This window comes from Euleptes europaea, chromosome 7 (genome assembly GCF_029931775.1).
Source record: "Euleptes europaea isolate rEulEur1 chromosome 7, rEulEur1.hap1, whole genome shotgun sequence".
Taxonomy (NCBI): domain Eukaryota; kingdom Metazoa; phylum Chordata; class Lepidosauria; order Squamata; family Sphaerodactylidae; genus Euleptes; species Euleptes europaea.
In genome coordinates this window covers 63217165-63241980 of record NC_079318.1, presented here as the reverse complement: position 1 = coordinate 63241980, position 24816 = coordinate 63217165, and the positions used below count along the sequence as shown (strand labels likewise).

General features: G+C 43.2%; 1 protein-coding gene across 1 annotated transcript in view; it reads right to left on the bottom strand.

The window, feature by feature from the left end:
• The window catches only part of DHX57 (DExH-box helicase 57), a 32983-nt gene that overhangs the window by 813 nt on the left and 7354 nt on the right, over window positions 1–24816 (bottom strand). The window contains exons 5-21 of the mRNA XM_056853087.1: window positions 24146–24267; window positions 23184–23379; window positions 22056–22180; window positions 21102–21235; window positions 19982–20036; window positions 17447–17670; window positions 15633–15749; window positions 14027–14123; window positions 12577–12750; window positions 11635–11835; window positions 10934–11210; window positions 9883–9978; window positions 9685–9768; window positions 8114–8251; window positions 5331–5405; window positions 1662–1796; window positions 829–1029 (exon numbers count right to left, since the gene is read on the bottom strand). Coding sequence (XP_056709065.1) covers window positions 829–1029; window positions 1662–1796; window positions 5331–5405; window positions 8114–8251; window positions 9685–9768; window positions 9883–9978; window positions 10934–11210; window positions 11635–11835; window positions 12577–12750; window positions 14027–14123; window positions 15633–15749; window positions 17447–17670; window positions 19982–20036; window positions 21102–21235; window positions 22056–22180; window positions 23184–23379; window positions 24146–24267 — 2451 coding nt within the window. The remainder of the gene's footprint in view (window positions 1–828; window positions 1030–1661; window positions 1797–5330; window positions 5406–8113; window positions 8252–9684; window positions 9769–9882; window positions 9979–10933; window positions 11211–11634; window positions 11836–12576; window positions 12751–14026; window positions 14124–15632; window positions 15750–17446; window positions 17671–19981; window positions 20037–21101; window positions 21236–22055; window positions 22181–23183; window positions 23380–24145; window positions 24268–24816) is intronic.

Genomic DNA, 24816 nt, shown 5'->3' with positions numbered 1-24816 from the left:
TTAACAGGATGCCATTTTAAAAGTATTTTCTTGCATACACGCAGCTTACCTTCAGTCACACAGTGAAGATCCTTATACTCTAGTGGTAGTTGCTACTGAACCAACGTTTTTATAAATCTGCATGGCCAATTAGTAGCCTTGCTGGACAAAAGCCCCATCCACTTCCTGAAAACACTTAGCAGGCACCAGGAATGGTGGGTGGGTGCTGGGGACCCGTGGTCTATAAGATGTCACAAGTTGTCTCTCTTGTTTGGGTTATGCAAGTTATACTGCGCCATAACATGGCAATACCCTGTAGAGACTGCTACCCAAGTGATGAAGGCTGCTAGATATATTTCTGATGCACTGAGCAGGAGTTGCACTAGATGGCCTGTATGGCCCCTTCCAACTCTATGATTCCATGATGGATATGGGCTCAGTTCTTAAACTAGCTGGCCATAGCCAGGTCACCCTGTTTTAAAGAATAACTGGGTTGTTTTTTTTATTTGGGAAGTCAATACAGTAGACCATCACCATTTGTGGATTTGTGACTTGTGATTTTCAGTAATTCACAGTCCACAATCCAACCATGTGATGTAGTGTGCATTATGCACAGGACCCTTAAGCATGCTGGCTTTGCCCTCTCCTTCCACAGGACTTCCCAGTTCGTCAGCACTCTGCCTATATGTGCAAGAAGCATGTGCAGTGGGCACTTTGTAATATGTTTTCTTCATGGCTGTACAAGGCTGAATTAGTACCCCCTCCCACTTCTTCTTGCTGGATCATTTCCCCATCACAAGCACTGCAAAATGGGAAGCCTCGTGGATTTGGGGCGGCTGGTTTCCTTACCTGGTGTGAAGCTGCAACAAACCGAATCCACCCATCGTCCAGGGAAACCACGAACTCACCCTTCTGGAGGTGCACATTAACACGGCCACCTCCAAACAAAATCAGCGGGTAGACCGACACCATGCTGCAGTCCCGAATGAACACCCGGCTGGTTTTTATCTTCTCGTGATACACCAAGTAGGGACTCTCAAAGTGCCTGGTCTGAAACATTGAATCCCAACAGATTTCATGTGACGTACAAAACAAAAAAATTAAAATGGTATAATTAAAATGATAACTGTTGTACCGGACATAATGTTAACTACACAATATACCCAATTCCACTCCCAACAGATTTTGCTGTGCCAGCCTAGCATAGCCAGGCAGGGGGAACTGGGAAAAGCCTTAGATGGCTAAAGTAAAATGAACGGGAGGGAGGAGACATCTCATATACAGACATCTGCATATGAACATGGCTAATAACAATGGGGCCCTGACCTGGATGGCCCAGGCTAGCCTGATCTCGTCAGATCTCAGAAGCTAAGCAGGGTCAGCCCTGGTTAGTATTTGGATGGGAGACCACCAAGAAATACCAGGGTTGCTGTGCAGAGGAAGGCACTGGCAAACCACCTCTGTTAATCTCTTGCCTTGAAAACCCCAAGACAGGTCGCCATAAGTCAGCTGCGACTTGAAGGCACTTTACACACACACACACACACACACAATAACAATGGGGCTTACAGATTGTTAGCTACATGGAATTGCACTAGGAGCTGCTGATTGGTTTGCACACAGATTACACAAAGAACTGTGGATGCATGCAATGACTTCAAGTACAGGGGTGGAAAAATCACCTGATAGTTCACAGAGGACGGATGAATGTGAACATAACCCTCATTTTTTGTAACAAATTTCAACTCTCCGGCTTTTGGTTTCATCTTAACAGCTCCCGCACTGGTCTTCTGATACTTCCCATCTGGAATTTTCACCTAATATGGTTAAAGTAGAAAATGGTTACATAATTACTCATAAGCAGCTCCTATCAGTTCAATGGGATTGCACAGGATTCTAGCTTGGGGGTGCTGCTAGAACCAAGCCTCTTGGTGGATAAACAGGTGGCAGCAAAGGTGGCCAGCTGCAGCCCCTCCTGTGTGGGAAGGATCTTGCCACTGGCCTGGTGACACTTAGATTAGATTACTGCAATGCACTCTACATGGGGTTGCCACTGAAGACTATCCAGAAGCTACAATTGGTACAGAATGTTGCAGCCAGAATGTTGACTGGAGTGGGTTGTAGGGACCACATCAATCTAGTCTAGTTTCACCTGCACAGGTTCCCAGTTTTCTTTTGGGCCCAATTCAAGGTTCTGGTATTGACCTTTAAAGTCCGATATGGATCAGGGTCAGCATACCTCAAGGACTGCCTTTGTTTATATCAAAGTACCCATCCATTATGATCATCTTCAGAGGCTGTGCTTTGGGTGCCCATACCATCTGAGACTAGACGGGAAGCAACCTAAGAAAGGGCCTTCTTGGTAATGGCGCCCAAACTTTGGAACTCCATCCCCAGGGAGATTAATCGGTCTTCCTCTATTGTCGTCTAACAGTGAGTTAAGACTGTTTTATTTGGCATGCCCGATAACTCTTACTGGCCATCCTCCCTGGTTATGTTATGTGTGTTGTACACTTATATATTTTTACTGAATTGTTTAAATATTTTATACATAATTATTCTAAATGTTGTTTTAATGTTTTAAATGTTTTAGTGTTTTGATGTTCGATGCCATGGGTGGAAGGCACCACAGGAATGCTTTAAATAAACAAATCAAATACTTTAATTAGGTGCTTGAAAATCTTGCAAACACATCTGCTGTTGTCACTCTGCATATTTTGTACATTAAATATGGTGTCTGAACCCAATGAATGGAATAATTTCCTGGAAGAGATGTTTCCCCTTTCTCCCTTCCCACTACAAGTTCAACCACATAAGCTGCCCCTGAGGATGGGAGGCACCTTGGGAATAGAGTGAGATGCAATGCAGAGAGTAGCGGTTTGCTAGAGGGGAAATCAGAAGGAACCATCCTCCAATGGCATGAGTTCTTCCACAAACAGAGCAAGACCTTACACAAGAGAGATTTATGTTACATATGTCTCCCTCTATTGTTGTCTGACAGCAGCTGAAGTCTTTTTTGTTTTGTTTGTCACCCCCCCAAAAAACTGTTGTTGGCCCTCCTCCCTGGTCACGGTATTATGTGTGTTTATATGTTTTATTTTATATATTCTTTATTTTAAATACCATTTTAACATTTCGATGTTTGCCACTTTGGGGACCCTATTTGGGCGGAAAGGCAGCATAGAAATGTTTTAAATAAGTAGCACTAACAGTCCAATCCTAAGGGGGTGTGTGCTTCGGAATGTCTGGGGACGGCACAGCTGAAATTGCATTTTTGAAAGAAACCCAGTGGGACTCTCCAAAGAGTTCCACAGGGCGACGCCTGCCTTTTTATAGGCGTAACATGGTGCCTGTAAAAAGGGTCATCCCCGGGCTGAAAGCACATAGGGAAAGTGCTCTGCCCCCAGGAACATCCCCATCGATTCTGGTGCGAGGCCTGGCGCAGGGAAAACGCTGCTGGTGAGGCAGTGCTGGTGCCCAAGCCTTGTGCTGCTGCACGGCTCAATGGCACCATCGTTAAGTGCCCCTGAACTGGCATCCATGCCCACTTAGCTGACGCAAGTGACACTTATGCTAGAGTAGGGGTCACGCCTCCTCAGCAGCAGCTTCGCCCCCCCCCTTCAGGATTGCTTGGTGAGTCTCAGAGTCCCATATACAACACAGCAAAAGCAATATCAGCCAGTTTTACAGGATTGGTGTAAGAAGTACAGCAATAATCTTATTATATCAAGCACTTAGTGTGAAGTTCTTCTTAAGTAGCATCTTCCAACAGTTCCTGCCACTTCGATAGGTCTTGTATGTTCCTCTTGCTACATTTTTAATAATAATGATGATAATGATAAGCTTATATTTATATCCTGCCCTACCCCGGCAACACCAGGCTCAGGACAGCTAGCATCGTATCGATATACGTTTCCATACACATTAAAAATTCATTCAATCATAAACGAGTTAAAACATTTTACACACTGAGGTTAAAATTCATTTCTGTGTCAATGGTGCCAATATAGGTCCCTACAGGGAGAGCTGTTATCACGGCTGCCTCTATTCAGCTTCTGCCAAACTTCAAGGAAGGGGGAGAAATGGAAAGAATACCTACGCACATACAGAAAAAGGAAAGGATGTAAGGAAACATCAGTAAAGGAGAAGGAAGGTAATGAGGGAAGGGAAGAAGGAGAGGGAAGGAGGGGCAACTTCTGGATGGTAGTCCCAACTGGAACCAAACAGCCAGCGCAATGACAAATGGTTCTGCAAGGCGAGAACAGCCACTGCTCCTCCTCCCCCCCACCCCCGCACCAGTCCCCTGTGAAATCTGGATCACCATCACTCAGCGCAGAGGTAACACTGCCACTCAGAGCAGCTTCAGTCCCTCATATCAATGTTTGGTGAGTGTTATCCATTTTAAAAAATAAATTTTATTATTTCAAAATAAGTCTATTCCAGGCACTTAATATTTTCAATATTTAAAGAGGATTAACCACAATAAAAAGAGACCAGCAGCCAATATCCCTCAAGCAGAAGGCAGGAACATTGGCTGAAAAGTGCCGGAGAAAGAAATAGTTGCAGAGGACTCCACTAAATAGGGCAAAATACGTGGACACCCCCAAACACACACACAGGGTTATCAGTAGGCTGATCTGATCTAGGAGGAAACAAAAGGCTGCATGTAAACAGACCTCTGTTAGCAAAGTTTAGCTAAAGAAAAAAGCAAGAGTACAGTAGGACCTTAAACACTAACAACATTTCTGGCAGGGTATGAGCTTTCGTGAGTCACAGCTCATTTCTTCAGATTCTGAAGATTCAGATTCTACATTCTAGCTGTAAGTAGAGAAGAGTTTTACCAAAATTTATTTTTTAAACCAGCATGCGAACACCCCTGTCTCCGTCTTGTCACTCATTTTGGAAAAGAGGGTTGGAAAAAGAAGAGAGAAACCCTTGAAATTCCGAGATCATGAGGGACTCGGTTCTTAGTAGCTTGGCCTATTAGGTTCTGTTGTCGGCAAATGCTTAGTGAAAAGCCTCTTGCAGGCCAAAACTAAGCAGAATTGCATGCTTTAAGATTGCGCTGCAAGTCCCCTAACACAGAGGTACAGCTGAGCTTCCTTCACTAGCTTCTGGTTTTGTTTCTAGAACTGTGTTTGGAATATGACCTTTGCTGTTGAGCTGCTGCTACTGTGCAGATTGCTTCCCCAGAAAAAAATCAGCTGCTCCTTTGTGAAAGAACAAGCGTTTCAGCCTACAGGCTCTCAGCATAAAACAAGTGACCTGAAAAAAAAAGGGACGGGGGGGGGGGGGAGACCCAGTGCAATGTGCACATGTGCGCACACAGTGAGAACAAACTACCCTCTTACCTGAACTACATTGGGATACAGAGCAGCACATAATATGGCAGATACCAACTTGACATTCTCCGAGTTGGCATTTGCCTGCAATGTAAAGAAAACACTAGAGTCAGGTTTGCAGAGATACACAGTGAAATTTCATCTGCACTACACCGAACAAAAACCCAGCTTTCATGCCTTTTCAAAATGTTTCTTTTATGTCCAGAGATAAATTTGAAAACATGAAGAAAAACTGCATTAGTTAAGATGACAAATTTATTGAGAAGTGGAAACTATTCTTAATATTTTGAAATGACAATTTTAAAGATAGTGTCCACCATTATGAGTTTCCCTTATTTTAATTACTGAATGTCTAGCAGTTACTTTAACTCCACCCAGCCAATACATGTGAATAGTGCACTAATCAAGTACAGAATGAAAGCAGGTATCCTGCCTTGCCCAGAGAGGCAGGACAAGGTCAATGTCTACCACTGCCCAAATGAGTCCTTTGTCTTTTCATTTTAATTTAATCAAGCCCCCTACATACCCTGCCAGTCTTAGAACAGCCCCTTGTAGGGCTACCAAAGCTGGATTTCCCCCCTTGCAAATTCAAACCCAAACGGTCCAGCCAACAAAAAATATTAAAAAGGCTCTTTTGCCCAGGAATTTGGATTTGGCCACCCTATGGGCTCAGAGATCAACCTGGAACCTGGCAAGGACTTGTCCCGCTTAAGAACCATCTCTCTCCCCCCCCCTTCAAGGAATTCTAGACCATGGAGGGTGCCTCGGAGGGTGGTGGAGTCCCAATCTTTGGAGATCTTTAAGCAGAGGCTGGATGGCCATCTGTTGGGAGTGCTTTGATTGTGGGATCCTGCATGGTGGGGGGAGGGATGGGTTCACTGGGGATGTGGCGGGAAGGTAGTTATTAATTTCCTGCATTGGGCAGGGGGTTGGACTAGATGACCCTGGTTGTCCCTTCCAACTCTATGATTCTATGAACCCCCCCTTTTTGTTGGACAGGTAAAGTATAGTTTACATTCTCTATTCTTATTCCCCATTCAGGCAGCAACAACCCCCCCCTCCTGAGTACCTTTACGTAGGATTAGTTTCAAAGGGTAGCTGTGTTGGCCTGCAGTAGAAAAACAAGATTCAAGTCCAGTTGTACCTCAGAGAGCTACAAGAGTTTCAGGGTATTAAGCTTTTGAGAGTCAAAACTCCCTTTGTTGGATCAAAGGGAGCTTTGACTCTCAAAAACCTATGCTCTGAAAATCTTGTTGTTCTCTAAGGAGCTACTGGGCTTGAATCTAGCTGTTCTACATAGGATTAGATTGTGTACTGACTTCCTCTGGGTTTCTGCTGGACCAACTGCTTAGTTTTAAATTAGTGCTACCACTCCATTTTTCTTTATGCTGTCCCTTTTATCTAAATAAAAGTTTATTATTTAAAAATTTTTTTGCCTCCTTCCATTTACATACACAGGTTTAAAGGTGCCAAAAGCAACACAGACTGCTTTAGATGTACTTAAGAAACGTTATGTCTACGTACAGGCAGCAGTGGAAGGCAAGGCAGCATGGAATAGCACGATCTCGTCAGATCTCGGAAGCTAAGCGAGGTCAGTACTTGAAAGGGAGACCAACAAGGAAGGCTCTGCAGAGGAAGGTGATGGCAAACCACCTCTGCTTCTCACTTGCTTTGAGAGCCCCTTGCTGAGGTTGCCATAAATCAGCTGTGACTTGATGGCATGTTGTGTGCATGCATGCACACACAGCGCAGTTTGTACAGCAGCAGCTTTAAGGCAGAGATCTTTACCACACCTATTCTCTGAAATGCTGCAGCTACAGAAGGCCTGGATGATACTAGGGAGCTTCTGAATTCAAACAATGTGCTCTGCTTCCTCTCACTCATAGATTCCAATCTCTCCCCAATAAAACCCCTGTTGTGCATTGATTACCCATATTGCTTCCCTGTCATTAAAGTGCTATTTCTTAAAACAAGCATAAGAATATTTACAAATTCCACAAAAATTCAAATGGAGAGGCCAGAATATGCATTTCCAGTTTCATGATCTTGCAAGTCAGTGCCAGTAGGCAGTATGCTGTTTTAAGGACCTTACAGTGCAGTCCTAAACAGATTTTGTAAGTCCACGGAAGTCAATGGGGCTTAGAATGTTTATTTATTTCATTTGTACCTTGCCTTTCTCCCCAATGGGTACCCAAAGGGGGCATACATAATTTCCCACTTCTTCATTTTATCCTCACAGTAGGCTGAGGGAGAGCGTGACCGGCCCAAGGTCACCCAGCAAGCTTGCACAGCAAAATAAGAATTCAAACCTGGGTCTGCCAGATCCCTGTCTGACACTCTAATCACTACACCACACTGGTGAATGGAGTTGAGCTGCATAGGATTACACCGTAAACCACCTTAAACATGTATACTTAGTTACGTTTGTATGCAGAGAATACCACCAAGATTAAAACACAATATGGCTGTGCAAATAAGGTATACCGTTTCTTTGGAATAATATTTGCTTCATCTGGCCCTCAGTTGGGCCAAACAAGGGCAGATTCCAAAACCTGAGCAATGGAATTTTCTAATAGCTCCAAAGTTAAGGAGTGACTTCAGAGTTGTCGAGAGGACAGTAAGCAAAGAATGAAAGGGGAGAAGAAGAAAAATCGTATTACTTGTATTCTTTCTGGATAGGTGAGACATGTCACAAGAGAAAGGGAAAAAGTCCTTTAGGAAGAGAATGCCAGTCATTTCTACAAAAGGTTGTGAACTCACAACAGAAGACAACCCTTTCCATCACTAGTTACCTCTTCTCCTGTAGCATCCAGAATGCCATCACCTCCGTGAGACCACTTCCTCTCAATGTCTTTGGCTCTGAGTCCCTCCTTCACAAACCCAATATCGGACAGGAGCTCTGTGAATTGCCTTTTTAAACTTGCCATTTCCTACAGAGAGGAAAGGGGAGTGGGGAGGGTGAACAGGACAGGTGATCAGCTTCTTCAAAGAAGACTTCTGAACAGCATCCAGTGATATCCCCCAGTAGATGGAAGATCGATCACAGCAAACATGCTTCCTTTAATGGCTGAGTTAGGGCCAAACTACATGTCTGGGTGTTTAACAAGTTGTGTACAGGTTCCCTGCTGCACAGAAAGGCTCTTAAAAATAAAGGAAAGCCACAAGGGGAGGAAAGGCTCCTAACCTCTCCACCCCAAGCCATTTTCCCAAACGGAAACAGCACTGGAAGGAAGTTATTTCCCCGTTTTTGCTGCTCCATATGCCCAGAATACTCCATGTGGAGCAGCAAAAACAGTGAAATAACACCCCCTCCCTGCGCCCTTTTAGCATGAGAAAATGGCAGGGAACCTGCCTCCCCACCCAGCAGCATTCTGAGCTCAAACAGGTTCTCCTTTATTTTTATAAAGTCATTCTCTGCAGCTTTATAAAGTCATTCTCTGCATTGGCTGCAGGGAACTCGGACCCTACTTACTAAACCCCCTAACATATAGCTTGGCCCTTACTCAGCTTTACTAACCACTGTACTGTACTGGTTATTTACTCTCACATCACATGATGTGACAGTGAGGGCTGTGTGCCTGTCCTGGAACATACCCCAGAAACCTTTGAAGTGTGCAAGGGTTCGCTGGCAGATATGCTAAATACTTTGGCAGACAAGCAAATGTGTGAAGAGTTCCTGCAAGGCAGAAACTTGAAAAACACTGCCACAGACACTTGTATATTCTTTGCTGACTGTGTATACTAGAAATGGGAAGATAGTAGTATGGAATGAAACCACACCTTCCCCATCCCACCTTTCAGGCAGGCTGATCCAATTCAATGAATGGCATTAATGTACACTAATAGAGATTGAATATCCCTTATCCAGATTGCTTGGGACCAGAAGTGATCCGTATTTCAGGCCTAAACATGAAATTCACTTACGTTTTATATATACTTTATACACATAGCCTGAATGTAATTTTACATTGAACCATCGATGGCTCTGTTGAGGGCCTGTGAGTAATGCCTGCATGCCGGCTCAAAAGGTCCGGTTTTTGGATCAGTCCGGATATCAGATGTCCAGATAAGGGATATTCAACCTGTAAAGTGGTTCTCAACCTTTCATATCCTATGTCCCACCAATCACTTTGTCAAATAATCTGGGTCCCACCATAAGAAAAATAAAAAGGCCCCTTTTTTTCTGACAAGGGCCTTTATATGTTTACAGCCATTCAATTATTACTGGTAGCATGCCAAAAGGTCACCAATGGATAATCTGTGGGAGGTAAATTGGGCAGGAGAGGGCACAGAAATACCGTCAATACATAAATCAGATAGTCAAGACAGTTACAATCCACAGTGAATGAAAATATTAACTTGCCTGTAGAACGTTTTCTGATAAGAAGTTTTGTCTGCAAAAGTTGTAACTTGCTTGAAAGCCTTCTTTTGAAGCTAGACGCCATCCCTAAACAACAAAAATATTACATTTTACCAAGCCATCTTATTTCTTCATGTTGAATGTGCTCTCAATAAAAACTGTTTCAGAGCTAAATCACATGGCAGGGTTTTTATTCCTCACCTTATATGCTTGGAGAAGAGCTAGATAATCACTGTTTCCTACTGCAAATTCCAGCTTTTTCTTGAATGCCTCCTCTCTTTTGTCCCACGGAGAGACCTTTAAAGTTAGACAGTTGGTCATACAGGGAGTATTATTAAAACTAAAACATGTGTCAGTATTCTGATTCACAGTAGATTGTCAAGGAAATGGAAAAATTCTGAAATTTACACTACACAAAATTCAAAAGATACAAACCAGCATGACATTTCCACTGGTAATTTAGGAACAGAAACTGGTTTACACAGAAATATATTCATTATCATTAATTACATTTGTATCCTACCCTTCTGTTGTGTACAAAATACGATTCCATTTACTCTTCCTGTGCAATAGGTTAGCTGAGAGACAGTGGTTTGGCCAAGGCATTGTATAAACAAAATAAACAAATAAATAAGTTTGACCCCAGGTTTCCTTGGCCCAAAACGTCCACTCTTACTCTCAGGTCTGACACTACTGAAGATGTATGTAAGACTTATGGAATGCCTTGGACAGCTTAAAAAAAGACTAGGCAAATCTACAGAGAACCTTCCTGACGAACAGTAGAATAAGTCTGATTACCAGGACTGGGAGCAAAACAGCAAAGAAAGACTGTGCTATAAAGCCTTAACTGAGAGCTTCCCAAAAGCCTCCAGCTAATCACTGTTGGAGACAATGAACTAGATGCCCCCGCAATGTCTGATGAAGGAAAGTAATTCTTATTTTCTGAGAGAACTGACCAGTGGGCTCCTTTTCTTTTAGGCAGAAGGCAGGTGGCAGTGCAGAGTTGGAGGCAATCTGAAAGAGACTGCTGCTGGTATATTCACATTTTTGCAGGTTTTGTATTGTTTAAAAAAACCCTACAAAATTGGTTTTATCAGAGGGTATAGTGGGGAAAAAGAAATCCCAGGAAACAGACTTCTTTCATGCCACTTTAAAGCCAGCTTTAGGTCCTCGGGTGGATTTGTCCTCGTTAAAAGTTTAGGAGCCATTCCTATGAACGCGTTGGCAATGCATAGCTTAGCCCAGTACTTACAAAGGGGGTCTTATAGGTCCGGCTCGCTGCTATAGTCAGTGCAGGATCCAGGCAGCGGAAGATGGTGCCAAACAGCATTAGCTTCCCAATCCTTACATCAACAGGCAAGGAAGCCAAATGATACCCCAAGGGAGTGAGCTTTTCATCCGATGTTAAGGCTCCTATATCCCGCAGCCGCAGTTTTGAGGCACTTAGAGATTCCGATGTTGGTGGTTCAATCAATCGCAATAAAATAGAGTGAAGGCTTTGTGTGGACAACATTTCCAAAACCTTAATTCTGAAAGATAGCCAAAGGGGGGGGGGGGCTTTATTTACTTTTCACTTGCCAAAGAGCTAGCAGCCCTCCCCTAAGTACATTCCTGTCTGGCTTTCTTGATAAATATGGTAGAATGGGGTAAGTCCATGAAATCTATATTTAAGAGGATACCGGAGATCCACCTTGTGGGTTCATTAGAATCATGAACACCTCTGTTTTAATTTTTTTTTAAGAGACAAGAACCTGGCCAAACACACCAGGGCAATAAGGCTGCATTCACTTAAATAAAATAAATTGCCATTATGGCATTAGTGAAACATGGCTCGGGCAATTTCTCATATTAGTGGGCTCACTAATTTCGTACATGTAAAAAATCAAAAGCTACAAAGTGTGCCGCCAGGGTATGATGGAGGATGCTATGGCTGCCGACAGATGAGTCAATTACCGAAGACAGAGCTGTTCCAAAGGCACTCTTTGGATTTCGGGCAGCGGCTGCTTTAAAAGGTGGTGGTTATAATGATGGCTAGTGAAGAGATGAAAACACACTCCAGAGGCGACACGGCCTGCTCGCCCTTTCCTCTGCAAGGCATTGGCTTTGGACACAAATGTATCCTCCAGGCTTTCCATACCTTTACTTGGATCATATCTACAAGGGCAGAAAGTACAGAAAAGTGTTTGGAACATTAAGACTGGGAATATAGGAAGTGTATGTGCTAGGATGCCAGGTACTTCTGGATTACTATTTAACAGTTTAATAATGATGTGTGCACATTGTTTTGCAATTATTATCCTTATTCAGGAAAAAAACAACCCCCCAATCCCTCAGGTCTCTTCTTTAAGACTTAAAAGCTTAATTATGCCAATAAAGGTAAGTGTATGTGACTTAAAAGCTTAGGTTTTGACAACACACAAGGGAAAAGGGGTAGAGATGACACAAAGGAAGATAAGAATAAGCATCAAAAAACCTCACACAGTTTATAAAGCCTGGCACTTGTTTAAAACATTGTGGACAGACAAGCTGATGAAAGTTTCCTTTTTTTAATCTGTAGGAGCAGTAAAACATAGAAGGGGGGAAAAACATTGGAAAACAGGGCATTACAGAATCTTTTATAAGGAAGGTAAGAACAGCAAAGTAAAGAGAATTCCAGTCACCAGAGAAGTGAAAGAGGGCAGGGGATTTAAAAAAATGTAGGCTAAGGGGTAACTTGCTGAAATCCAGGAAACATGTCACCAATCTGGGACTTGAAGTCAGATCCCACATGGCCAGAGCCAACACTGTAATGTGCTGTTTTCCACTATGGAACATTGGGGATTCAGCTTTCTGTCATGAAGACCTGGGCACATTTCCCACCACCCTTTCACTCCCCGCCAAGGTCAATGCAAGTACCTCTTTTCTTTCATCTTGCCTGAATCAATAACATAGACCACATCATCAATGGTAATGGAAGTTTCTGCGATGTTTGTCGATATGATGATCTTGGTCACCCCCACAGGAGGCTTCAGGAACACACACTGTTGCTCTTCACTGGAAAGTGAGGAGTGGAGTGGGTAAACCACACAGCTAAGAGAAGACATCAGGGCACAAAGGAGGTTTGTGTGTTAGTCTGTTTTCATCTCTGTATGGAGTTTTCACCTCTGCACGTAAAAATGGAATTCAGCTCAGTTTAGGTTCAAGACAAGGGTTCAGAGGAAAAAGCTCTTTAAAGTTTTGGAGCTAGGGTTCAGGTGTGGCTTTAACATCCTGCTTTAGATGCAGAACTCCCACAGCGTAGAGAGAAGCACTGGGAGATAACTGAGAACCAAAGGACTCTGAAAGCTGGCATCAAATATACATAAAGTGTAACTTTCACATCCTTTCACATCCTTCAAACAACTGGAAGGATAAAAAGTGACAGCCTCTGAGTGAAGACTGGAGTCAGCGGCCTGCTCTTTCCTTGAGAGGCTGGCCAGGTTTACCCAGAGATCTGTTTGTGTCAGATACTATTCCCAGCTCATTTCACCTTCCAAATGGTATAGTGGGCAAGGGTCTGCTGTTGAAAACTTCCACAGCAGCCTTGGGTATCCAGTACCTAGTCAATGTGGGCAGAAGGCCAGAGAGCTGTAGATACACAGGGGCCAGTGAATTATGTCAACCATCTCCGGCAGGCTTCACATGGCATGTTTCACCTTCAGTATCCAATATGCTGAAACAGCATGGCCTACTGTGTCTTCTGATCTAAAGAATCTTAGGCCAACTTTATTACCAAACTAATACCTTCCTTTCTGGCCCACTGTTTACCCATGCAAAGTTTGCTCGATAAGCAAAGAATGTAATAAATGGACCACATGAAATACCCAGAATGGCTGGTATTCTAAATGTAAAAACGCATTTTGGTAAACATCAGAAATTCAGGAACACAACTTATATTTGTAAAGAGAGGGACAGCATGTGCATGTGAAGCATCCTGAGTTGTTCACAAATGCCAGTGCTTCCTTGATTAGCAGCAATCTGATATATACAAGTCAAGTACTATGAGATAAGCCGGTTTAGATCCATAGAAACCAGTGGTTCTAAGACAGGCTTAGCTCCCATGATTTCTGCAGCACAATCCATATCCCAGTTTAGCCAGCTGGACTGTCTTCCACATTCCACTTGTGAGCTCAGAATATCAACCTCCATGCACTAGGCTGAGAATGACTACACTCCATCTTTCCAAAATCAAGGAAGCTGCAAAGAAGAAAAGTCATCTTACTCCTCAATAAAGTGCCCCCAATTCATCTAAAATGTATTCTAAAGTTAATTTTACTTGTGATTCTTAAAAGATTTGGGGTTGAAAGGAGGCATATGCATGACCTACCGTTTGCTGTGCCGGTTATTGAAGAGTGCATTCGACTGCAGTTGCTTATAAAGGGTTTTAATTTCTTCCAAGCCTGGCAAAAATATCAGTACTGCACCTAGAAGTGGGCATGTAAAAAGTTTAATAGGAAAATCTTTGGTGAACTCAAGAGCTGTTCTGCCTTTTTGTTCTTGAAGGTGCACGTGCACACATATGGATCTTGCAACTGCACCCATTGTATATTGCAGCTTCTCTCCAGGCTCCCTCTTCTCTTTGGTGTAAGGGAGAAAGAGGAGGCTGCTAAAAATACTTTAACAAATGAGCTTTGTTTATTTAGATATTGATACCTCAGTTTTCTCCCCAATTAGGACCCAAAGCCGTTTATAATATTGTTCTCCCCTCCTCCATGTTATCGTTAGAACCACCACTCTGTCAGATAGGTTAGGGAGGGAGGGAGGGACAGTCTGTGTCTGAGAGAGATAGAGAGGGAGAGAGAGCACAAGATCACCCAAAAAGCTTCAACAACACATTGAAGATTTGAGCCTGGGTCTCCCAGAGCCTAACCACTACACCATCCTCCTAACTCTCCTAACATACAAAGAACAACCATGTAGGCAACACAATGCAATTTATGTGGTGATGATAGTCCAGTATGTGCAGGCAGAAAGGCCCACAAGTTGCCTACTTTTTCCTACAAAGAGATTCCTGTGTGAAGTGGCTGAGCGGTCACTGTTCAGAGCTCTTATGTGTTTAACAACTGTGTGACAGAAAGAAATCCAAATGCGGGAAGTGGCTCCCAGCACGAACAGGCAATAAAGGAAGCCTCCCAAACCTTATCCCCTTATGCCAAAGCCGTGCCAGAAAAGGTGGAAATTCAAGAAGCAGAGCACAACTGAAACAGTAAAGCTGTAATTCTAAATTCACTTCCACATGTGTAATTTCTATGGAATTCAGAGGTGGATGGGCACTTACAAATAGATGGGATCAAGGCTCAAATAATAATATTCAGATTTAGATCCCCATTTTGGTGGAACTAGGGATGTTCATTCTCCTGGGGACCAATCTGAAGCATACAATTTGGAAGCCAGTCTTGGGCAGCTATGACTCAAGGAAGCCAGTCTTGGGCAGCTATGCTTTGCATGCGTAAGATCCCAAGTTCTACTCCTGGCATCTGAACAGAAAATATTTAGATGGCAGGTGCTAGAAAAGACTTTTTCTTGCCTGCGTGGCCACTAGTCAAGACACATGATACTGAGCTAACAGAAGGCACAGGCACAGATACGTTAAGAGGAGACTTATGTCAAAAGTTGGTTTCTTTAAAAAAAGAGCAGAGTAGGATCCAAAAGGTTAGTCTGTTTGAAATGACAACACTGACACAATCTATACTCAGTTGAATTTTTTTTTTTTGCTGTCAAGTCACATCTGACTTATGGCGACCCCTAGTGGGGTTTTCAAGGCAAGAGATGTTCAAAGGTGGTTTGCCATTGCCTATCTCCACATCACAACCCTGGTATTCCTTGGCGGTCTCCCATCCAATTACTTGCCAGGGTCGGCCCAGCTTAGCTTGTGTGGTCTGATGAAATCAGTTGAATAAACCAATAAAACTGGCCACAATTGCCTAGCATACCTGGTGGGTATGAATGTTTGCCATCGACAATCCACTCCAATAAGGCCTCAATTAATTCAAGATTCACTTTGTCCAAATCCATGGATGCCATTGTTTTTAACACTGATGTGCTGAGACCTGAAAGACAAAATCAGCTTGAAAGCAGGAGGAGAAAGAACTGGAAAGGCTGTTCCTTCAGAAAAGAAGGACAAACTACAATCACCAACAACAGAGTTCCAAACATACTGAACCTTCATCAACATTTCATTTATTGATGTTATTTATAGTTTGCCTTTCTCATTGAGGCTTACACAATGTAAGCCAGTATAACCAGTAGAATAAGGCAGCAGATAAGCAAAGTAATAGGACTAGGATTACAACAGCATGAAAACAAAGCATTAGACATAATACAATACCAATAGGTGGAATTACGTAGGTAGATAAGAATGCAGTGAGAGCAAGACAATACATATGGCAAACATATAAAACATACTTTAATGTAGTATGTAGTTAATAATGGGAACAATCCTGTTTCCTTTATTAAACCACCTTCTTGAGCCATTGCATCATAATATAGTCCTATTGCCTTTATAAAAAATGCCCTCCTGAACAATTGTTTTACACAGCTTGCGGAACACCAAAAGTGCAGGGCCCTTCCTGACCTTCTCTTGAAGGCCATTCCACAAGGTGGGGGCCACAACAAAGAATGCACATATAAGGGCAGTTTTGGTATCACCCCTTTACCATTGAACAAAGCTGTTTTGGCGGGGAATATGGAAAGAGGTGGTCCAGCAGATATGAGGCCCAAGGATATGAAGGGCTTTATATGCAATAGCTGATTCCTTGAGCTGAGCCTGGTAACTGATGGGCAGCCAATGGAGTGACTGCAGAATGGGTGTCATGTGCCTGCTCCACCTAACTCCTGGCAGCAGCTGAACTGCGGCATTTTGTACCAACTAGAGTCTCCAAGCTGACTACCAGGGCAGACCTATGTGGAGTGCATTACTGTAGTCTAGTCTAATTTACTATGATGTGGATCCAGGGGGGCAGATCAGACGGGTCTAAGTAGGGGGCTATTTTCTGGGCTAAACATAGTTGGAAGAAAGCATTTTTTGCAGATGAATTAACTTGCTTCTCCAGGTGTAATGCTGATTCTAGTATATAACTCCTAGCAGTTCAGGGGATCCCACAGATCCGCTAGTAGAGGAGCTTTCTTTCAATGGTAGAGCCTCTTGCATATGGGAAAGGCTCCTTCACCGGTAGAAAAATGCCTTCACCAGTGGACTGAATCTGTGGTATCCAATCCCATAACACTAAATGGCTCCAGTGCAGTGATTCTTAACACGTGCTATATACTCCCCATTCTGGGGACAATCTACTAATCCTGGAGGAGCATTTAGAACTTTGGGGAGCATTTAAGATTTCAGGAAGTATTTTCTTCCCATTTGCAATGGCTTCTGATAGCAAGCGAAAGACAGCTGTTTTATACTGCTCACTCTGCCCTGAGGGTAAAATACCAGATTTCTCTCCAGGCTCTTTAAAAAAATGGAACACAGCAAAGAGGAACCAACCCTAACATTAAGGAGCCTAGTGGTGGCAATCAGGCATAAACATCTCATTGAATGTATGCCTGAGATCTGTGCATAATACGCACATATCATAAATAAAGCTTTGGTGTGGCCAATGCTGTGTAGATCATGGCCTTTGTACATCTCTATATGCACAAACGTATGCATGTACATACAACTTGAGAAAGCGCTTCTCTCCATACATACAGCATTTTCAGTTTAAGAAGCAGCTTTAAAAAAAACAGCAATGCATGTTGGAGAGATTACCTTTGTAGCGTATCATTAGCTGATGGACCGTTAACTGCTGATCTGGGGCTGAATCCTTGACCTTGCAGTCCGTACTGCAGTATTCCGCACTCTGCAGAAGGCCGGCACGCCTCAGGTCGTTCTCCACCTCTTCCGCAGCAGTCCTTAAGTGCCTTTCTTTGGGATTCTGGCCGGCAGTTTTTTTGGCACTACGCATGTATGGACTGCCATGTTCCAAGACATACCTGAAGAAAAGCAGGAAATTAAAGCATGGGTAAAAGCTGTTTGTAATCATTTCCTATGGAAATTGTTAGCTTCTCTGTCCAATCGTGAAGGCATTCCATTTCAAAGACATACTTGGGCAAAGCTTTTTGCCTGGGTTGCATGGAAGTGTGTGGGGCAAGAACTGCTGAACTCTCAGATGCCAGAAAGGTGGCTGGGATGCACTTCCAGTAGTCAGAGGCTAGGTTTAAAGCCCTGCATGACTTCTTGTGGTTCCCCCCCACTAGAAAAAAATTAAGTTATCCGAAATAGAAAAAAAAGCAAGATAAGTTATCCAGCTTCCCTTTATGCAGAATGCCCACACAGAAAAAGAGTTGGTTTTTATATGCCGACTTTCTCTACCACTTAAGGAAAAATCAAACCAGCTTACAATTACCTACATCCACTCCACTCCTCACAACAGACACCCTGTGAGGTAGGTGGGGCTGAGAGAGCTCTGACTAGCCCCAGGTCACCCAGCTGGCTTTATGTGTAAGAATGGGGAAACCAACTTGGTTCACCAGATTAGCCTCCACCACTCATGTGGAGGAGTGGGGAATCAAACCCGGTTCTCCAGATTAGAATCCACCACTCCAAACCACCACTCTTAACCACTACACTACGCTGGCTCTCAAAGACTCCTCTGAGTTCCATGGAGGGGCAGACCGGGAGGCCAAGATGGCCAGGGAAAAGGGACCTGCCCCTGCTCCTCCATGGAGGGAGAAGGAAAAGAGCAGGTTTGCTGTGCCTGTCACCCAGCTTGCACATGCCCCCATTACTGCAGGGTGGGGGCTGCAGGTTACCAGAATGTTAGGGACACCACCTTGTGGCAGCAGTAGCTCCCCTCCTCAGGTCAGGAAAAGGCTGCCAGCTCGGGATGGTGCTGGCTCCTGCCCATCTGATGTGGAGCTGCCCCAGGTTTGGGATGATCCCAGCAGCCCGGTGGGACTTTTCCCAATAGTCTTAATGACCAATCCACCCCTAGCTCCATGGAACAAACATATTGATTGGTTCTTGTAGGTTACCCAGGCTGTGTAACTGTGGTCTTGGTATTTTCTTTCCTGACGTTTCACCCGCAGCTGTGGCAGGCATCTTCAGAAGAGTAACACTGAGGCAGTGTTACCCCTCTGAAGATGCCTGCCACAGCTGCGGGCAAAACGTCAGGAAAGAAAATACCAAGACCACGGTTACACAGCCCGGATAACCTACAAGAACCAATGAACTCTGACCCCGATAGCCTTCGACAAAACATATTAATGTTCAGAAACTAAATTACCTAATTGAATGGAAGTTTGCTGGATACTTTACCACATGCATGCTGAGTTTGCTATCAGATGAACAATAACAGACATGTTTTTAAAAAAAATCAAAGATGGGATCCAAAGGTTCAATCTTCTGCGCAAGGAGCCTTCTACCAGAGGTACCTGACTCTTTTGCCAGAGAAAGCATTTTTGCAGGGTAAGAAGTTTCCACCTTTAGCACAGCAGAAACTCTCCATTCAACTCCAAATTTTTAACACTAATGAAAATGAGAAAGCCACCTGGAAAGTGTCTGCAAAAATGGCTCAAAAGAAACAAGAGCTGGGAAGAACTTCCTGGGGGGGGGGGGGTCTGCATGTGAACTTTCAGCACCTTGGCATAGTTCCATGCATCTCTGTCACATTCAGTTCTTGCCTATGAAAACTTATCTGTCTACTTTTCTCTCAGCTCTGCACCCCTTTAGCACCCAACTTCACAAACCAAAAATTTAAGTACTTAATATAGTGTGCATGTTTACACACACACTCCCAAACCATGGCAGTCAGTTCCATCAAATATATAACTTATGGCTTAAATACCTCTCTGCTCATAGAAGGTTTCTGCATGTGGAAGAGGATGTGTGATTTTCACCAACATCCCTCTCCCACTGCAGACCCCCCACTTCACTCCTAAGCTGTTCTGTGGGAATCCATTCTGGGGGAATCCATTCATGCCCAGGCATAATTCTAAAGAACAGAGATAGATAGGATTTACCCTTTGCATAGCATGTATAGACAAATGAGCAAAGTTTGCATATGCGCCACTGTTTACAAAATTAATTCCAGGCCCAATCCTAACTGTAAGCCCTACTGAGAATGACATTATAGTGCATATAGTTTATCTCCTCTTAACACTGGTCAAGGGTACCATTTTGGGAATTATTCTATAACCATTCAAGGCCTAAAAGAAACAGGAATCCAAAGAGATAATAGATCAACATTCAAAAGTTGTGTCAAAGGCATGCTAGAAGTTCATAGTTTCTTCTGAGATCTCTTACCGAGTCACTGCAATTGCATCTTCCAGAAAAAACTGATCAACAGGGAACGTCCTGCCTAAAGGAGAAAGGAAGAGGCAAACAAAAGTGAATCAGAATGGCTTCTTCATTTCAGAACTCAAATTATCTGTATTTCTATCTGTACACTATTTTCACCTCTATCAACCAAGGGACAAAGGGTGATCAGTGCATTCTGACAAACATTCAAAAGGGATCAGTGCAAGTTACAGGCTTGAGCAACCTCAATTTGCCTCAGAGATGTGCAGAGATTCAGTCTCCAATTGCTACTTGAAAACGGTTCTTCTGCTCTGTTATTAGCATTTGAAGGAAAATATGTGTCCTTTAAAAAGATATATCTTTTCCTTTAAAATGCTAATAGCAGAGCAAGAGATCTGGTTGCAAATAGACAACCAACCAGAGGTTCAAGGATTAAACTCCCCTCCCCGTCCCTCATTTGAACAGCCCTGAGGTAAACTGCGGCTGCACAAGCCTGCATTTTGAATTTTATAGATGAACTAAAATGCATAGTTTTAACCTCATGTGTTTGATCCCTGAGACCCTTGTGAAAGGGTTCAGACAAATTCACAGAAATATGATTATCATCAGTCATTAATCATGAAAGCTCAAGGCAGGGTACAGAAAATCTAGGCACGCTGTAGTCGTGTGGATCTGGCAAATGGCATTTTGGTTGCTACATAGATCAGGAAGCAAAATCTCACCAGTTTTTTTGGAAACACACACACACACACACACTGCAGCACTGCAGAATTCATTTGTCAGGAAGAAACAACAAAGTTCCCTTCTCCACGCCCTGCCATGGAGTTTCCAAGAACATCTGGCTAGCTAGTTCTGGAAAAAACAATGTTGGACTAGACTGACTTCGGCCTAAATCCAACAGGGCTCTTTTTAAGTTCTTAGAAAGCACAAATCTTTTAAAAGTTGACAAACTTACCTTTCCTCAGCTCAGACATGTTTAGGAGCTCCTACCAGCAAATATCAAATTGCAACGATAATGTTATCACGTATTCTTATTAAGAATTATTACAGTGAAGGCAAATTTGTTAAGCTTGAATGGAAACACAATCTACAAAGCAATGACTAGTAAAATAAAGAAACTGTTCACCTGGTATGTTAACAACTGGACAGGAGTTAAAGTACTGAGAGAAGAGTTCTGCATTCAGAGTTGCACTCATTAGAATGATACGGAGATCCGGCCTCTGAACCATTACATCTTTCAAAATCAGCAACAAGAAATCACTGGGGGGGAAAAATAGACAGAACACCTCAGAGTTCTTTTGGTGCTGACTTGCAATCTCCCTCCTCTTCCCCATACTCTATTTCTGCTCCACATCATCAGCTCTGATAATGTCAAGAAAGGAACCTACAAAATTCAAGGCCATTGAAAAATACACACTTTTAGATTATTTCTTTGTTTCCAATTACTTAACTTAGTTATAACTAAGACTTTGGGAAATCTCATATAACAGAACCTGTGTTGCCTAGATCAGTAAACACGGCAGAGTCTGGAACACAAAGAAACCCTCATCTGAATATTGTGACAGATTATAAAACAGATATAATGGAACAGATAATAAGACAAGCAAGATTCTAATCCTTGAAGAAGTAAAACAAATTTTGGAACATGTGTGAATGTTTACAGGTAATGTGTATGGGACTGCCACACATGCGCCAAAGAACTCCCTTGCCTTTCTCATGACTAAGCTAAGAATGGTCACTAGATTATGACACCAGCCAGCAACGGAGATTCCAGATTGTCACCAAGGGACAATGCTGACCCTTCATAAAATTCAAGGCACCTCCTGTCTAGCTGTCAGGCTAGTTCCTTCAATCACCTGCTCTGCCTGCTGCATTGAGGTGAACTTGTCACAGCAGGAAGGACGGGAAGGCACAGTGTTCTTGGCGCTCTCTCTCAGCGCCCAAGATTTTTCAAAGGAATTCACCCTCTCTAGCAATTCCAGCAGATTATTAGTCCAGCCTTTAATTAGTTTTGCAAAGCATGGCAGCAGAAATAAAAGGCTTGCAGCACAATCCTAAAAACAGTTACAGCACTGGTTACCTTTCTTCTGTCCTCTCGTGTACCTCGTCAACAATAACATGGGTGACTCCTTGTAAAGTCAGGTCACCTTCTAGTCTTCTCAGAAGCACTCCAGTAGTACAGTACAACAACCGAGTAGCTGAAGACTAGAAGAAAGAAAAAGGAGAGGACTATATCTATATTATTATTGCTCAGTGGTTATGAGATTTGGCCACACAAGTCAGGATTTATTCTTTTTGTTCATTTTTTACTCTTTTTTTTGTTTCTCAACCAGAAAGATCCTATGGAACTTCCCTCAAGTATTTGAAATCCTTAGAAGAGGGCAGGGAGCTATTCCTGTTGGCAGCACAAAGAAAATTTTTTATAGTAAGAGTAGTTCAGCAGTGGAATCGGCTACTTAGGGAGGTAGTGAGCATCTCCTCTCTGGCAGTCTTCAAGCAGCGGCTGGACGAAAAACTTGTCACAGATGCTCTAGGCTGATCACGCATTGATCAGGGGGCTGGACTAGTTGGCCTGTATGGACCCTTCCAACTCTATTATTCAAATGTCTACTTTTCAAAGGAACAGCACCTCCTACCAAAGAATGAATTTCCAACATCAGCTCCACTTCTCAAAACTTGCTGTCATCCAGCTTATGCCACTAATACCAGGGAGCCACATATTCTTCTGCATCTACAAGCACACTGCATGTTTGTGGAATCTGATATCTGGTTCAACATTCCAAGAAGTTCAGGATTTTTTTTTTAAACAGCATTTTTCTAGATTTTATGGATGCAGAAATAAACATGAAAACCTATGGCCATAGTATCTTCAGTACAAAAAAGAGAAGCTGAGCAGACTGTCTAGTGTGCTTTGCAATAGCAACTTGCTCCTTTCACCTTTCCAGCAACAGGCAGATGCAAAAGGCTATTCCAAGAACAGTCAAAGGCACAGTTAAAGGTCAAGACAGAGGCCTATTTGGAAATAAATTGCTATAGGAGCCTGTAAAAAATAAACAGCTAACACATGAAAGATCCTGAGGGTAATATTCTACTTTGCTAACTGGAGAGGTAGTCAATAATAATATTGGATAACCCATTATGCCTAATGATGTTAGATGACATCCATGACACCAGTGAGACATAAATACATCAATTCATACAAACAAACCTGGACGCTTTCTAGCCGGATCTGGTATCCAACTGTGACCCCAACTCTCTCCATTCGCTCCTTGGCTACTCGTTCAGCCACAGAAATGGCAGAGATCCTCCGAGGCTGGGTGCAGATGATGTTGACTACCTTACTGGGAGGTCCTTCTAATGAAGAATCCAAGATAAACTGAGGAATCTGAGTGGTCTTTCCACATCTACATAAAGGAGAGTGATGAATAAAAAGCAAGTTATCTGTTCTGTCAAGCAACATAAGTAAAGATGCCTACAAATCAGCCTGCTTTCCCAAACCTGGGGAATTTTATTGACCTGCAAATGTTCTGCTTTATAAAGTGGGTCACCATACCAAATAAATTTGGACTTATGGGTCACTATAATGAAAAGATTGGAGACCACTGCTCTCGTCGTCCCTTTACAATCAGTTTGATCTGCAGCAATCATCAGGTGATGTCACTTAATTCCATGCCATGGAATGCTTCAACTGCCCATTGCTACATATTAAGCAGGACATTTTCAGTGAACAATCAGACACACAGCTATAGCGTAATACTCAGGAATCTTTCTGGCAGCAGACACAGGATTAGGAGGCACAGCACATACGTTATCTAGCAGGCATCATTCAAAGGTAGGGTCACCTCATCAAAAGCAGCTCAGCTAAGAAGTCTGAACTGGGAGAGGCTTGAAGTCACACAGGAAATGAAGAGTGCTATGCTGGCTGGGCTGTTCTGTATCACCAGTTATCTGCACTATCCAGGTGAATCTACCTCCTCCCCTTCTCAACTGCTAGGGTAGATTTTCTGAGAAGAGAGAATCAGGGATAACCGAAGGAAAAGGCTGTCCAGCCTCCCCTGTAAGCATGAACATGGTCCCTCCCAGTCAGGAGGGAGCTGTAGAATGAGGTTGCTTTTCATGCGGCTGGTGTTAGGAGTTCCCCTGCTCTCAGCATACAGATCATATTCTTACCCAGTCATACCACTAACCACCAAGACTTGATGTTTGTTCAGCAAGCGAAGAATGGTGTTCTTCTCTTCCCATGCAGGAAGGTTTTGCCTTTCTTGCAACACAGCCTGGTAGTGCCTAGAAGACTGACAAACACAAACAAAAGGTCAAGAGCAGCCATTCACAGCTCTTAATTCATTGGGTGGCATCCTTTCCCCCTGCTAAGCTATGGGCAGTACTTTCTGTCAGTTTGGTTGCACCCTGCAGATGCCAGAGGCTCCTCTGGCATCCCTCATGCTGACACAGGAAGCCACTTTTAACTGAGATGGTAGGATACAACCCACTATCAACAATTTGTTTTTATGATAAACAATAAATTTACAGCCCTACAAGTAGCAAGCCCTGATCTAGCTAGCCCAGGCTAGCCTGATCTTGTCAGATCTCAGAAGCTAAGCAGGGTTGGCTCCAGTTAGCATATGGATGGGAGTTGTCCAAGGAACACCAGGGTCTCTACACAAAGGCAGGCAATGGCAAACTACCTCTGAACATCTCTTGCCATGAAAACCCTATGAGGTCACCATAAATCAGCTGCAACGGCAAAAAAAAGTAGCAAAAAGATAGTTCGTGAAGCACTTTTAAACAGTTTCTCAAGGAGCTCACAAGTAGATACTGCATGGCTACGGTCCAGCTGCAGA